The sequence below is a fragment of the Caretta caretta genome, chromosome 1 (assembly GCF_965140235.1).
Source record: "Caretta caretta isolate rCarCar2 chromosome 1, rCarCar1.hap1, whole genome shotgun sequence".
Classification (NCBI taxonomy): Eukaryota; Metazoa; Chordata; order Testudines; family Cheloniidae; genus Caretta; species Caretta caretta.
Window position 1 is genome coordinate 303,075,024 of NC_134206.1, and position 16,508 is coordinate 303,091,531.

The window sequence follows — 16,508 nt, forward strand, 5'->3', positions numbered from 1 at the left end:
AAAACGTTTTTGATGACATTCCGAAACACGTATCCTAAAGCAGCTTAGTGATTAGTGAAAATAGGGCTAAGCCTATGCTTATACTTAAAGTTCAAATTCTGATATATGTTGCCCAAGTTTATTGGAGGAATTGGAATACAGGGAACCTCTTGGTTCAGACTAATTAAATTTGTAACAGTCGTAACAAAGTTAGACAAATTAAGAGGACACACTTGTCCAGTACTTAATTTTTACTGGACTGAGAATTGCTGAATTTCCACAGAATAAACCAGGAAGTGAAGTGAAACCATCTGGATTTTAATCCCTCATGGCATCAGTATGAAAGACAAACCATAAATAATGATGCTGTGTGGTGAACTAAGAGACACAGCTAATCACTAAAATCTACAAACAGTAAAGGTAAATATTATAGATGTGTCCCAAATGGGACACCTGATATGAAAAAGAAAAAACACCCCAAGCTTGCAGGTGACTTTGGCCCGTTTTAAAAACAAGCCCAATTTTTCCAAAGTCAATAGGACAGGCTCTGATTTTGTACACTACAGTACCTGATGCATATGCACACATTGATGTACACAAAAACACGTAGACATAACAGGGAGCACTCTTAGAAGTGAGTATCACTTCTGGAAAATTTGAGCTGTCTGGTAACAAAGCCTCTAAAGTGTAAAGAATTAAAGCAGGAAGAACATCAAATAAACAAAGTAAAGTAGCAAAAATCAGATTAAACATGCAGTAAATGTAATTCATAGAACTGAAGAATAGTAAGGAGGCTTCAAACGAACTGATTTTTGAGCTCTTGGTTCAGGATATACCCTGTAGTTGACTGTCTATATGTTTAGATTGCATAACTGTACTCATGCCTGCTTCTGTACTTCACCAAAAATATTACGAGTTCCAGGACACAGACTATAAGTACACAAGGCCAATTCCAAAGCAAATATGGATTCTTTTTTCAAAAGTCTATAGAGGCTCCTGTCTTTGCAGACCCTTAGCTCCTACCTGAGGGGTCAAGGGTGGTGTCTTATCTACTCATGAATGGAAAAGTAAGATTTTAATAGCTGCAACACAACAAATCCATTTATAGGAGGCAGCTAGTTTTGGTACATTATAGTCTGAACAACTATCTCGCAAGTATACCAATCGAAAGATTCTGTTGGATACTACTCTAGTCAACCAGGAAATCTAAAGTAGATAAGAAACTTGAAATGGTGGTGATGATCTGAGCTGAATTTAAAGAATAAAGGCAGATCTGATATCTGTTCTAATTTTCTTTTCTATTTTTTAAAAAAAGGCAAACTATCATTGTCCCTTTAAGAAGCGCAAGTATGTAGAATAGAGTGATTATAAGATGCACTATCAAAACCCTGGCAAAAGAATTTGATTGGCTTTTGAAAAAACTAAATCCCAACACTCTAAAGGAAAGAGAGCTGTAATGCAGATGTATGCATAGTTAAATAAAAATGTACAGGGAAAAATGTAGTGCACATGTGGACTGAATAAACCTGAGTGCCAAAGACAATAAATGTGCTCTCTCATACAAAGGACAGCAGGGAAAATTTTAAAACTTCAAAAAATCTCTAAACCAGCTTAATTCTTAATATCTCTCTCCCAAAAATGCTTCCTTCCCCAGTCCATTGAAAGAATGGGAACATGGTTTATATTCTTCAGGTACTCCCCCATTCTGAAAAGGTTAGAGCATTCAATAAGCAAACAGAAACAATTGCTTGTGACTTAGTTCAACCCCCAGGTAAAAAGAACAAATCACAAAGAACAAATGCTTGCATCAAAATTGTTAGCAGTCAGTCTCCAGTCAGAAAATTATTCACAGACAACTCACTAAACATTTATGAATAGTCAACAAATGTGTAAAAATTAATTACCTATTTATGGATAATTCATGAAGAGAACGAGGTAAATTCACAGAATAAATTATTCATTGTGAATTGTCTGCCAAACTTCTTAGCCACCTGTAATTGTTAAAAGTATGTTCTTCTTTGAGTGGTTGCAGATGTATATTCTACTCAGGTGTGCACACACACCTAGCGTACTGCAGCTGGGGCGCATGTGCTCTGCACCTCCTTGTGGCCTCCCCTGAAGCTACGTATCACCCTGACTTCCCTCTGTTCCTTCTCACTGCCATGGCTTTAGTTGGAGCTCCCCGGGAGGTTTACCGCACAGTTATTGCATCAACAAGTTTTCTCCTTGTCTTTCTTAAGAATAGTTAGTTAGTAGTTAGTATCCCGTAGTTAGCTTTAGTTAGTTTCATGCGAAGCCTGGTGGTAATCACTCACCAGGCTTTAACATGTCTGTCATATGGGGTAGCTATTAAAAATACTGACACCACCCCCTCCGCCCACACACACACACACACACACACACACATTGCCCTTTGTGTCTCAGCAAGGGACACCTTAAAAAGAGGTACAATATCTGCTGTTCTTTCAAGAAAAAAATGCTGATAAGAGTTCTGAATCTCAAACAGCACCTCATATAGCAGGTGATGAGGTCTGCTTCAGCCACATGAAGTCTGCTTCATCTGATTGCCCAGTCACTCAGACAGTTATAGAGGCTATGGTAGTTTCTGACAGGCCTCTGGACTCAGATTCTTCTCCTTGGATAAAGAGAGGCCAATCTTCCTCCATGCAGCCTCCATAATAGAGGACCCATAAAACAAACTGGAGCCATTCCTGATCCATGAGAAACTTCCTCCTCCTCCTCGAAGAAGGGTTCGCAACATCACTGGGAATCCTGAGGTACCCAGGTTACAGCCAGGACCTCAACCTATGTCTCCCTGGTAACATGACAGGAACATATCATTGACTCCAGTACCATATGCGGAATGGCTACTGAGCCTGAAATCAATGCACATGACTGCAGCACTCACTTCTGCTCTAAAAAAAAACTGATGAGACTTTACACTCATATAAGGACTCCTGTACTATGCTCTCTTAGTTAGTGTGACACTCAACACCCCAAGGGACACCTGTAACCCCCATATTCATCATTTGTATATAATTGTGATATTGCATATAAAACATGTCATGTGAGGTATCATGGGAAAGGTTATGATCCGCTGAAACCTACTGTTCTACATATTTTTATCATTAATGCAAATGAAGTTATGAGAATGTGTTGTATGGTTGTCCCTAAAATATGTTGTGAGTTGGGGAATAACCCAGATATTAGATCCCCAGAGACGAGGACAAGTGAGCTAACCAATGCCCAGGCGGGTGCCGAAAAAACATTACCAGCCACTGTCCAACAGAGGAGTTACAATTAAATGACTCACTCACAGGAGACACACCTGGGATATTGCTTCACCTTGTGACTCATCGATGCCCATCAGACATATGTTCTCCAAGCACATGGGCAAAGGGTATAAAAAGGAACAAGTGGCCTCGTGCTTCCCCTTTTCTCCTTCCCCCACCTATGCTGCAAGCAACAATGATGCTGAGAAGGCAAAAGATTTTAACAAGGGAGACTGGCCCAGGTTTAAGGGACAAACTGTATATTAAGGACTGTAAGATCCAGTGGGGTGAGAACATTGCTTGATCTAATACTGTCTAGTACGATAAGGGTTAAGATTTAGACTGAGTGCTTATATTTTATTTTATTTTGCCAACCACTCTGACATTTTTGCTGATATATAATCTTATACATTTATAATCACTTAAAATCTATCCTTTAATCAATCAACTTGTTTTACTGTTGATCTTTACCAGTGAGTTTGCCTGAAGTGCTTGATAAATCTGCTCAGGTTTACAAAGGCTGGTGTATATCCACCTTCCATCGATGAAGAGGTGAAACAATTAATAAACTTCAATTGCTCAAGAAAGGGTCTTGAGCAGTGCAAGACGATATATTCCTGAGATACAAGGCTGGGAGCTGGGGGGGGGATGTGGCTGGTGCCTTTCTCTGTGTGATTCATGAGTGGCTCTGGGCGCATTCATGTAATCTAGCTAGCTGTGGGCCTCCACTATGCTGAGTGATAACAGCACCTGAAGGGGTTTGCTGCTAGTCACTAGCAAAACATTGTGAGAGACAGCCTAAAGAGACAGCCTGGAAAGTTAAGGGGGCACAGCAGCCCCACAGTCCCAGGCTGCACCCTGTGGATCCCACCACAGTTAGAATCTATACTCCAGCCACAAAAAGATGGCAGTACAGAGCCTGGCAATCACAGCAGTATCAACAATGCTCCCAGAAGTATTACAGGCTACATACTTATACTTCTAGACAACATGATTTTTCCAAGAGGAGGCATAAACTGCAGAGGAAGAGACCCTTTGGCTCCAAATCCAGCCAGCCAACTAGTCCTCAATCATTTTTTTGAGAAGCAACCCTTTTGACTTCCACCTCAAGGATAGCAATCCATTTAGGAGTGATCTTCCTGTCATTTTGCTCCTGTTTGGGCCTTACTGTCCCACTTCCTCAACGTCTGGGAAGCCATAACCACAGTCAAGTGAGACTTAAAGTGCTGTTCAACTGGGACACTGTATCCAATTCCTCCCCATCCCCCTGCCCCACCTACCTACCCTGACCCCTCCCAACAAGGGTGAAAGTAACACAGAAGACTTACCAGTACAGGGGCCTGACTCCAGGCCCCTGGAAGGGGCAGGGCCTCTTGCTGAAGGGGCTGGGCTGGGGTCAGCGTCCCCCTGCCAGCCCATCACGCTGCCTGGCCTGCACCGCCCAGGGCTCCGGTGGCGATTTAAAAGGGGGCGGGGCTTCAGCTGCTGCTGTGGTAGTGGCGACAGCGGCTGGGAGCCCTGGGCCCTTTTAAATCACCAGGCCCTGGGGCAGCTGCCCCTTTTACCCACCCACCTTGTCAACAGCCTACTTTCACCCGTGCCTCTCACAGACATATCTCATGAGTCACCCCTTCTATAAATTCAGACTCTACTCATTTCAGGGGCCATAGAAGAAAGTTAGTTAGTTAGTAGTTAGTATCCCGTAGTTAGCTTGCTCGAGCAAGAGATTTTATTCATGGTATTTTCTGATCCCTGAGTCCAATGGGGGTTTGACAACCATACTCAACCTTGGAATCTCAGCAAATCCATAAAATATATGAGATTTTGCATGGTCACCATAGAAAAAAATCCTTCCCTCATTAAATCATGACTGGTTCACTACCCTCGGTCTTCACAATGCTTACTTCCATGTGGCAATACTCCCCTTCAGCCTGTCTTCCATTCTGTGTGTATTCACCAAATACATGGCAGTGGTGGCAGCTTATTTGAGGAGGGAGGGGATTCAAGTCTTCCCCTACTTCAACAATTGGATAGTGCAAGGCAGATCCGAAGGCCAGATTCTCTGCCACATCCAGTTCATACTATGTCTATTCTATCATCTGGATCTTGCACTGAACAAGGGAAAGTCCACATTAGTTCCAACACAGAAAATAGAGTTCATTGGGGTCCTACTCAATTCTACTAATTCAATGGCTTTTCTCCCACAAGATTGGTTTGAAGCAATTCACCAGTTTTTCCTGTCTCTCAAGTCTCACTCCATCACACAGTCTATGTTTAAGGCATCTGGGCCACGTGGCCTCATGTACTTATATAATTCACTACACAAAGCTGCATCTCTGCACTCTTCAGGGGTAGTTGATGTTAGTCTGTCACCCAAAATCACCATCCTCCAGACAAGTTGATCCAGGTTCATCCTGCAGTCCTAGAGTCCCTAGTGGGATAGACAGATCAGAGCAATGTATGTGGACGTACGCCTTTATTCTCATCCTTCTTTGGCCAAAGCAATAGTTACTGATACTTCAGTGATACGCTGGGATGCATTCTTAGCAACTTTGTGAACCCAAGCATTATGGACAGAACAAGAGGCACTGCTACATAACAAACTCTTTAAGCACTGAATGATTTGCCACACCTGCCAGGCTTTCCTCACTAACATCAGCGACTTGCTGCTTCAGATACTTAGGACAGGACAACTGCAATGTAATACATAAACAGACAAGGTGGGGCCTGATCCAATCAGTTCTGTCAGGAAGCAATGAAGTGCTAGCATTTTTGCATCAAAGATAACATTGTCCCCCTTGTCACTCATTTAGCTGGCTCCCAGAATCAGTTGGCTGACTATTTCAGCAGGAATTTTTCCTGGAATCATGAATGGTCCCTAAATAATAGTGTGCTGAGGACCATCTTCAGTACCTGGGGAATTCAGTCTGGGGACTTATTCACAACACAGGACAAGAAGAAATCTCAGTTCATTCTCAGGAATGTCACAATCCAGGTCCGCTTTTCTGCTGAGTCTGGGACAGAGGCTAAATATATGCTTTTCCCCCAATCCCTCAGATCATCCTCAAGTTGCGCCAAGGTAATCCTCATTACATCAGCATGGTCAAGACAGTGCTGGTTCTCTAATCTTCACAGTCTCTCAACACAATTTGCATGTCCTCTTCCACTTCTGTCACAAGACCATGGTCAAATATGGCATCCAGACTCGAGCAGCTTGTGCCTCACAGCATGGATGTTGAATGGTTAGATCAGTGGGTCTCAAACTTTTGTACTGGTGATCCCTTTCACACAGCAAGCCTCTGAGTGTGACCTCCCCCCCTTATAAATTAAAAACACTTTTTAATATATTTAATACCATTATAAATGCTGGAGGCAAAGGCGGGGTTTGGGGTGGAGGCTGACAGCTCGCAACCCCCCATGTAATAACCTCACGACCCCCTGAGGGGTCCCGACCCCCAGTTAGAGAGAACCCTTGGGTTAGATCAAGCAGAAAAGGGCTGTTCAGAGATGGTTCAACAGATCCTGCTTAATAGTAGAAAGTAGTCCACTAGGTCAGTTTACTTGGCTACATGGAAGTGTTTCTTGATCTGGTCTGCATTTCAGGGAGTTTAGCCATCTATACCAAGATTCAAGACATTTTAGACGGAGAATCTGTTACACCTTAAAACTTCTGGACTTTCTAACAGTTCCCTGAGGGTCCACTTTAGCAACAATCTCAACAAGCCATTCTCCAGTTGAAGGAAAGTCAGTGTTCTGTAACGCCATGGTTGTCAGATTCCTAAACGGTGTTGTTTGTCTCTCCCCTCTGGTAAAGGACACTTCTTTTCTGGGACCTTAACAAAGTATTAGCAGCCCCGTTGGATCCACCATTTGAGTCTTTAGCTACAGGGTCTCTCTCTCACCTCTGTCAGAAGATGGTTTTTCTCATAGCAATAACCATAGCAAGCAGAGTTGGCAAATTTCAGGCCTTGATAGCAAGACCTCTGTATACCCAATTTTTCAAAGACAAAGTGGCCTTAAGGTCACAGCCTGATTTTTTAACTACATTTGTATCCCTGTTTCATCTAAACCAGACTATATATTTATCCATAGTTTTTCCAAAGCCACACTCAAATAGACATCCCTTGGCCCCCGCCGCTTTCCGCAGCCCCCATTGGCCTGGAACAGTGAACCGCGGCCAGTGGGAGCTGTGATCAGCCGAACCTGCGGACGCTGCAGGTAAACAAACCGCCCCGGCCCGCCAGTGTATTTCCTTGATGGGCCGCGTGCCAAAGGTTGCCGATCCCTGATATATAATTTTATGGAAACATCTATAAGGAATACTTGCATGAGAAACTAGAGTAAGAACACAATGTATAAATCTCATTTGCTTATTTAAATCTTCAGCAGTTCTACACAGAATCTCCTTTCAATGTTCTAGGAGAAAATTCTATAATTCAAAAATGTGATTCATTTATTTATACTTAGATGTATTTATCAATCTGCCACTTATTGTTTCCTTATTGTTTCTGTACTCTGATTAGTTTGATGTTATCTTGTCATCAAGATTCCCCCAAACCACTTGAAATGTGCATCATTTTTTATGTATGTGCAAAATTTTATCAAACGTGATAAATTCAAACAAACTTTAGTGGACAAAGAAACTGTCTCACTTCTTTTATTCATAAATCTATTTGCACAGTGTTTTGTACATAAGTATGTCATTTAAGTTATAAGTATGAGCAAAAGCAAAACAAAACACAGCCCTAGACATACTTTATGGGATCTGCTTGTATGTTCAATCTATCCTCCAATACAGAAAATACAATTTTGGTGAAGTATGTGTCTCATTACTGACATGTACAATACAATTTTCATATCAAGAGTAAAACGGATTTCTGACTGGTAACAACCCAATTACTTCAATGACAGTGCAAAGTGCTATCATGTGAAGGATATGCATTTTGGAAAAAGAGTCACTCCATACGCTGGTTGAAGCCAGGATAATTACACAAACAACAATTACAGGTGAAGAAGTAGCTCCAAGTGCTTGCTGGAGTTCACATGCTGCTAAAGGAAAAAGTAGCAGGGTACAGATTAAATGAAGGAAATACCTAGAGTATGAAGTCAGAGGCCAAATTAGAAACACTAATTTTGGAGGTAGCTTGCGATGCAGACTAACAAGACTTCAAAATGAAGTAAGTGTAAGTGCAACATGCCTCTATGGAATGGAGCTTCCCACATTGCACCTCAAGCATGGGGGTAGAGGGGATGAATAGGGGCTATGCACCCAGTATTCCCTGCATCCTAAACTAGTGGGTAGGGAAAGGTAGAGGCTTGGCATCAAATAATTTTGTCCAATTAAATAAAAGTTGTAATGATCTCAAAATTCACATTTTAACTTCACCCAAAGATAATATTTGGTTAGAATAAATATCACTGAATTTTACAGATATTTAAGAATGAATTTCAGAAAAGTCTTTTGTAGTCTATGTTATTAATGATCACCATTCCCAAGTTCATTTTAAATATTCCTGTATGTGGTTGATTTCCTAGAGAAGTTACAAAACAATTCAATTTAGATAAAACCTACATTAATTCAAATGTGTTTCCAAATAACTTCCATCTTAAGAGCTTCAGGTCCCTCACCATATTATGAATCCAACTAATACTGAAAAAGAGCACCTTTGTGGGAAGAAAACATTTGTAAGCATGTTAGTTTTCTCTTTTTGTTTTTACTGTCACTGTTCTTGAGTGTTTTATCTTTCTGGAAATGTGGGCCTTTAAAACAAATCTGAAGGACACTCTGCTCTAGTAAAAATTGTATTTAGATATACTAAATGACTGTGAGTATAACAGGACATGATGAAATGTAATTAGCCTGATTTGTGACTCCCTACTGAAAAAAACCCAACCTACCCCTCCTGTTCAAACTTAAGGTGACCATTATGGAGACATAACCATTTGACTATTATGATTCTGTGCGGTACTGTATAGAAAGCAACAATATGAAACTTACATATAGATATGTATCATTCATATTATATTCACAGTAAAGGATATGTACCATTTTCCCCCACCAAATTAGAAATCTTTAGAAAATTGCACTGTCCTCATAGCCGTCATCAACAAAATAATCATCATAATTGGTAATTATTTGGCTTACTCTTTTCCTGAGCTCTACCTTGTATTCATACAAAAAGCATTCTTTAGTCTCTGCAATTTTATCCATTATCTGTGCAAAGACTAGACCTGATATCCATCTGCTCAGCCTAATGGCATTTGAAAGCTTACCACCTAATGAACTCTCAGAGATGATGTTTTATAGGCACATGGAAGCTGCTTATAAAACCTGGATATTTAACACTCAGCCATCTGGCTCTTTTACAGGATGTATCCAATAAACTCCACCTTTGGTTAGTGCAGGAAGCCATGCTATATGGAATAAATCAAAAAAGAAAAATACACAAATTAATATGCAAATTATGCTGACAAAGCCCTACAAGGAGATAAAGAAGCCAACTGACTTTTACATTCTGTCTACACAGGAAGAAAATAATGTTTAAATGCTAGAAATATTTAGTTTTCACATTAGTCTAATTTACATCTTTCTGTTCACATTGCACTGAACTGTGTTTTTATCTAGTAGAGAAACTGTTACTCACTAATCTCACAAACATCAAGAAGGATCAGCAATTACGAATAGTTAATGAAAGTTGCAAGGGTAAACTAATAACTGTATTACTCTGAAACAGTTTACCATTATAGGCAACTAAGTGAAATTGAGATTAAGCCTTCTGGATAACCAGGGATGCCTTTTATTTGTAAATAATTAGAATATGTGGGAGGTGGATTACACATAAGGTATTATTAGTTTCTAAAATTCACTCTGATGCACTGTGCCTAATAGCTCAGTAAAATATGGTTGTCAGTCTCTATACTGTGGAATTGTACAATGTTCAGCCAGAAGTTTGCCTAGTTCCCTAGTTTACCTAATATGTATTTCAAATGCAATTAAGCTTTTCTATTCTTTTTACAGCCGCCCAATATATAAAAAATAGAGCTGACAAGTGATTAAAAAATGTAATCGTGATTAATCGTGCTCTTAAACAATAATAGAATACTATTTATATAAATATTTTGGCTGTTTTCCACATTTTAAAAAATACTTTTATTTCAATTACAACACAGAATACAAAGTGTACAGTGATCACTTTATATTTTATTTTTTATTATAAATATTTGCACAGTAAAAATAAAATAAATAGTATTTTTCAATTCACTTAATAAAAGTACTGTAGTGCAATCTCTTTATCATGCAAGTTGAACTTACAAATGTAGAACTATGTACAAAAAATAACTGCATTCAAAAATAAAACAATGTAAAACTTTAGAGCCTACAAGTCCACTCAGTCCTACTTCTTGTACAGCCAATCGTTCAGACAAACAAGTTTGTTTACATTTTGCAGGAGATAATGCTGCCCGCTTCTTATTTACGTCATGTGAAAGTGAGAACAGACATTCACATGGCACTGTTGTAGCCGGTGTTGCAAGATATTTACGTCCCAGATGTGCTAAAGATTCATTTGTCCCTTCATGCTTCAACCACCATTCCAGAGGACATGTATCCATGCTGATGATGGGTTCTATTCGATAACAATCCAAAGCAGTTCAGACCAACACATGTTCATTGTCATCATCTGAGTCAGGTGCCACCAGCAGAAGGTTGATTTTCTTTTTTGGTGGTTCGGGTTCTGTAGTGTCCGCATTGGCATGTTGCTCTTTTAAGACTTCTGAAAGCATGCTCCACACCCTGTCCCAATCAGATTTTGGAAAGCACTTCAGATTCTTAAATCTTGGGTCGAGTGCTGTAGCTATGTTTAGAAATCTCACATTGGTACCTTCTTTGCGTTTTGTCAAATCTGCAGTGAAAGTGTTCTTAAAAGGAACAACATGCTGGGTTATCATCCGAGACTGCTATAACATAAAATATATGGCAGAATGCGGGTGTAAAACAGAGCAGGAGACATACAATTCTCTCCCAAGCAGTTCAGTCACAAATTTAATTAACACATCATTTTTTTAACGAGCGTCATCAGCATGGAAGCATGTCCTCTGGAATGGTAGCCGAAGCATGAAGGGGCATATGTATGTTTAGGAGATCTGCACGGAAATACCTTGGAATAACAGCTACGTAAGTGCCATGCAAACACCTGTTCTCACTTTCTGGTGACATTGTAAATAAGAAGTGGGCAGCATTATCTCCCGTAAATGTAAACAAACTTGTTGCTCTTCGTGATTGGCTGAACAAGAAGTAGGATTGAGTGGACTTGTAGGCTCTGACATAGTTTTGTTTTTGAGTGCAGTTATGTAACAAAAAAAACTGTAAATTTGTAAATTCCGCTTTCATGATAAAGAGATTGCATTATGGTATTTGTATGAGGTAAATTGAAAAATACTATTTCTTTTGTTTATCATTTTTACAGTGCAAATATTTTTAATAAAAATAATATAAAGTGTGCACTGTACACTTTGTATTTGGTGTTGTAACTGAAATAAATATATTTGAAAATGTAGAAAAACATCCAAAATATTTAATATATTTCAATTGGGATTCTATTGTTTAACATGCGTTTAAAGCTGCGATTAATCGTGATTAATTTTTTTAATCGCGATAATTTTTTTTTAGTTAATCGTGTGCATTAACTGCAATTCATTGACTGCCCTAAAACTTATTAAGTATTTTCTGTTTGAAATTCAAAAGTTAGTCTCATAATAAAAATGTGTTATAAAATGACAAATAGTAAAAAGAGATGAGATATAAAATCTTTTGAGCCAAAGGGGAAAAAAAATTCTATTAATGATTCTATTAATGATACCAGAAAAACAAAAGCCAACAGAACATTTCATGGACAAAATGGATTTAAAGACCCATGTAGTATCTTCTTCCCAATCTCTCAAAATACCTTTCACCAAGTGTTATATGAACAAATGCCAAACATCTGTTGATACCACCCCTACTTGCTCTTTTCAGTGTGGGACATTTTATGAAATGTCCTTCTCCTAAGAGGTTCACATCAGCAGAGGAGTAGGGTATTTCATTCCTGGGATCTTTTTCAGATTCCCAGTGTCTTTGTGTGACCCCCACCCCCCACCAAAGTGCAGATCTAAATAAGATATATATAGTGCTGCTCCTCTAGAGGATGGCTATTACATGTCAGTAAGTGCTTGAATGTTCATGTAATGCTGAGACATTCATTAAGTAAACAAAACAACACTGATCTTTACCTTACTTGACATTTAGCTGTCATTTAAGCTTACAGCATTTACTTTTATTTTTTCATCATAGATATTTTAAAGCTTTAGCAATTTCAGATTATCTAAAGATTTTGTATGGAGCCCGACCTATTGTTTCACAACAAGCACTTTTCCCATACAACTTAACCTATTCTATAAAGCCACTCAGTTGGAGAAATGCCTAGAAAACAAGTAGTACTGTACAAGAAAATTCATTTGACAAGAGACCTGACTTCTGTAGGAGGTTACTAGAAATGAGCTGAGGTAAGCTATCTTCTGAAGAAAATACCTTGCTAGCACATTTCACGCTGGCACCGCATCATTCTTTCCCCACATTTGTAGGGAAACTTTCGAAGTCAGGGGTAAAACAAACACAATGGTATTGAATGGAAGTATAGGATAACCAATGGAAATTACATTTCTATTCTGCATCCTAAAATAAGTACATCTTTTGCCCACTAACATATAACTGCTTAGCATTAGTGCCCATCTCTACATGTCTTGATTTATTTTCTATGTTATTATGTTTGTCATAATATGAAAAATAAATGTAATTTGTTACGAAAGCAGCCAATATGCAAAATAAAGAAATATTCTGCTTCAGGGCATAAAATATAAAACAATTGTCAGACATTAATAATGTAGATAAAGCATTTTCAGGGAAAAATAAGGATCTGATGAAACAGAAGATAAATCATACCCAACTGCTCACTGTTTGTTGTTTCACAATCTGTTGTATTTTATCGAATATGACTAGTACAAGTCTGTTACATCCCTAAAAAAACATCAGCGGAAATTAATATGTAAATTACTATGGTGCTTGTGTGGGAAGCCATTTCATTAATTTGAATTCACTGACTTAACTGTGTACTCTAAATTTATGAGTTTTTTCAAATGCCATTCCAGGGAGATTACAGCATTTATTGAATTTTGCTTTAGAAGCATTATATGCATCAAATAATTTTGGCACAGCAATACTGTACATGAATGATTTGGGATTTAATCCATATGATATAATAAATATTTTGTCTTTGAGTACATGTATATATCCTGAAATATTCTAGACGTCTTGTAGTTATTTCAATTTCAACTAAATTTAAACAGAAATGGATACCAAATTAGAAAAAATTCAGTTATTCTGCTTTCAGTAAACTAGATACTGTTCATTATTCAATTGCTGAAATAAATGCATTGCAAAATTTCTGTGGCTACACAATTGTCCGTCTGGAAAAACGACGTGGTAAGTGCCAAAGCAGTTCACTTACTATGCTGCAGCTTTCAAGTGGCTAGAAAGCCCAATTCCCAGTGACAGTTCTTGCCACAAACAGTGCAGCCATTAAATACGGGGCCAGAGGATGAAGCCATCGCACGACTAGTGCTTAAGGCTTAACGCACTTTCCTCTTTACTCTCTTTGCTTTCCTTTCTCTCAACCACCTCTCTTCAGCCTCAGACTCCCTGGTGCAGCATAGCCCTCCAGCATAGCCTGTTGCTAGCTACATCTTCCCAGCTTGCGGTGTCGATGTTAAAAGTTTTCAAGTACCTCTTGAAAACGTCCTTAAACCTGAGACAGAGTCATCTCAGTGGCCTTAAGGCATCTGAAAGTTCTGCTGCAGTTTCCACGGTATGCATCTGATGAAGTGAGCTGTAGCTCACGAAAGCTCATGCTCAAATAAATTGGTTAGTCTCTAAGGTGCCACAAGTACTCCTTTTTTTTTTTTTAAATAGAGTGGGTGTTACTTCAACACACTCTTCTGTCAGTAGCTTTTTCAAATTCCATCCATCTCTTATGCTACCTGGACATATTAGTTATGCTAGTTTAGATTATTTTAAATTCACATACACCTATGTACTGACTTGATATATCCTGACACAATCTTACATAGCATCTGTGAATTTCACATTTGGATTTTAGAAAGCTTCATTTTGCCCAGCAATCCCAATCCAATCAAGTCTGTGTGTCAGGAAGTATTTTAAATAGACTTAGAAAAAGGGTTTTTAATCATGGGCACAAATTGGCCTTCAAAGAAGGGACCTGAACCCTCAAACCCAGGTCTCCCAACACCTCCAAGAGTGCCCCAACCAGACATCTGTAGTACAGGTCTTACTCTCTCTGGCCCAGTGATTAACTATTTCATACAAAATGAAATGGCTTCAACAGGAGAGACTGAAAAAGACCCACTCCAGAATAAACAACAGACCAGTGCTCAGGGCATTCACTGGGGAGGTGGTAGAGCTGTATTCAAGTCCCTACTCTGAATCAGGCAGAGTGGGGATTTGAACCTGGGTTTTTTGTATCCTGGATTTGTATTCTACCCACTGGGATATGGGGGAAGCATATCCTCCATCTTTTGTGCAGGTTAGGCAGGTTCTGAGAATGCCTACTGGATTGGGTCCCACTGGCAAGACAGGCAAGGGGAATGCCTCATTTGTGAATCCCAGGTGTGATATAGGCCCCAGGTGGATTGGTGGTGGTCGTAGGCGGCTGTGTGCATGCCCACCAGCAGAAATTTATGCACCATTTAGACTTTACTAGTGGAAACTTTGGCACCTAGGGACTTTAGACTCCTACAAGGTGAGGTTACAGCTGAGCAGTGGTTTTGTGAATGGTGCCTAAAGGGGCAGTTAGGAGCCTAAGTCCTCTTTGTTAATTCCAGTGTATACTGTGTTGCCAAAAGTAATAGCAAACAATGCTTTTTTAGTCTAGGGTTACCAGGGCGGGTCTCCTATTTCTTTCTTTCTGCACATTGAGAAGCGGTCAGGAATGAGTAAGTGTGGACTGCATTGAGACTATCTTTTACAGAGCCTATGTGAAATCTTCATGTAACATACTTAAGCGTGGAAGTCTTTCTTTAAGAAACATTTAGGTGGCATTCAAACAGCATGCCTGGCCCAGTACAGTGAATATCTCAAGATTAGAGTTAGCTGATAGCTAAAGTCTTCCTCAAATGTCTCAGAGATTTAAAAGATTGACTCCTTGACCTTCAGAAGACACAGAAATCTTATGACGTCTACATGCTAATATTACAATTTCTATAACCATAAAGATATCAAGAACCTTTTTTGTGTGTTGTGTTCTTGTACATTTAAACCAATAAAATCTTTTTACAACGTTATTTTGGAAATTCTGTAATTTGATTTACTAATTGCAATCTACTAATAGTTAAAAAAATGTATTTTGCTGCTAGAGGATTTTGGAAGTTTCCTAGCTGGCTCCTGGCTCTGTTTCTGAAACCATACTGCATCTAGTGTCCTGAGTACTAGTGTCCTACAATTAAGTCTCCGGATAGTCAATGGTTCTTGATTTTATAAAGCATAGATTTGAGACAAATTTGGCCAGAGCAAATGACATAGGTGTGGGCTCAGCAGCTACTGCCCTTAAAAAGGAGAGGTAGTGGACAGAGATGCCTGGAAACTTCTTATCACCTGTCAAGGTTCCTTCCCCACTCTGAACTCTAGGGTACAGATGTGGGTACCTGCATGAAAGACCCCCTAAACTTATTCGTACCAGCTTAGGTTAAAACTTCCTCAAGGTCCAAACTTTGCCTTGTCCTTGAACCCGATGCTGCCACCACCAAGCGTGTTAAACAAAGAACAGGGAAAGAGCCCATATGGAGACGTCTTCCCCCCAAAATATTCCCCCCCACCCCCTTTCCTGGGGAAGGCTTGATAACAATGAAAAAGCAATCAGGTTCTTAAAAGAAGAATTTTAATTAAAGAAAAAGTAAAAGAATCACCTCTGTAAAATCAGGATGGTAAATACCTTACAGGGTAATCAGATTCAAAACATAGAGAAACCCTCTTGGCAAAACCTTAAGTTACAAAAAGACACAAAAACAGGAATATACATTCCATTCAGCACAGCTATTTTACCAGCCAATAAACAAAAGAAAATCTAACGCATTTCTAGCTAGATTGCTTACTAACTTTTTACAGGAGTTCTGAAGAGCATTCCTGATCTGTTCCCGGCAAAAGAATCACAC

At 39.3% G+C, this 16,508-nt stretch overlaps 1 protein-coding gene across 12 annotated transcripts in view; it reads right to left on the reverse strand.

Moving 5' to 3' along the window:
* Positions 1 to 16,508, reverse strand: part of IMMP2L (inner mitochondrial membrane peptidase subunit 2) — an 835,235-nt gene that overhangs the window by 593,927 nt on the left and 224,800 nt on the right. Inside the window, exons 4-5 of one of the 12 annotated variants that reach the window (XM_048836075.2) lie at positions 9,525 to 9,665; positions 7,893 to 8,300 (exon numbers count right to left, since the gene is read on the reverse strand). The exons of 10 other annotated variants lie outside the window; for them this stretch is intronic. In XM_048836075.2, coding sequence (XP_048692032.1) covers positions 9,539 to 9,665 — 127 coding nt within the window. In that variant the 3' untranslated portion in view covers positions 7,893 to 8,300; positions 9,525 to 9,538. Of the gene's footprint in view, positions 1 to 7,892; positions 9,666 to 16,508 lie in introns of those variants that run through there. One more of the 12 variants, XM_048836074.2, reaches the window with a different exon arrangement.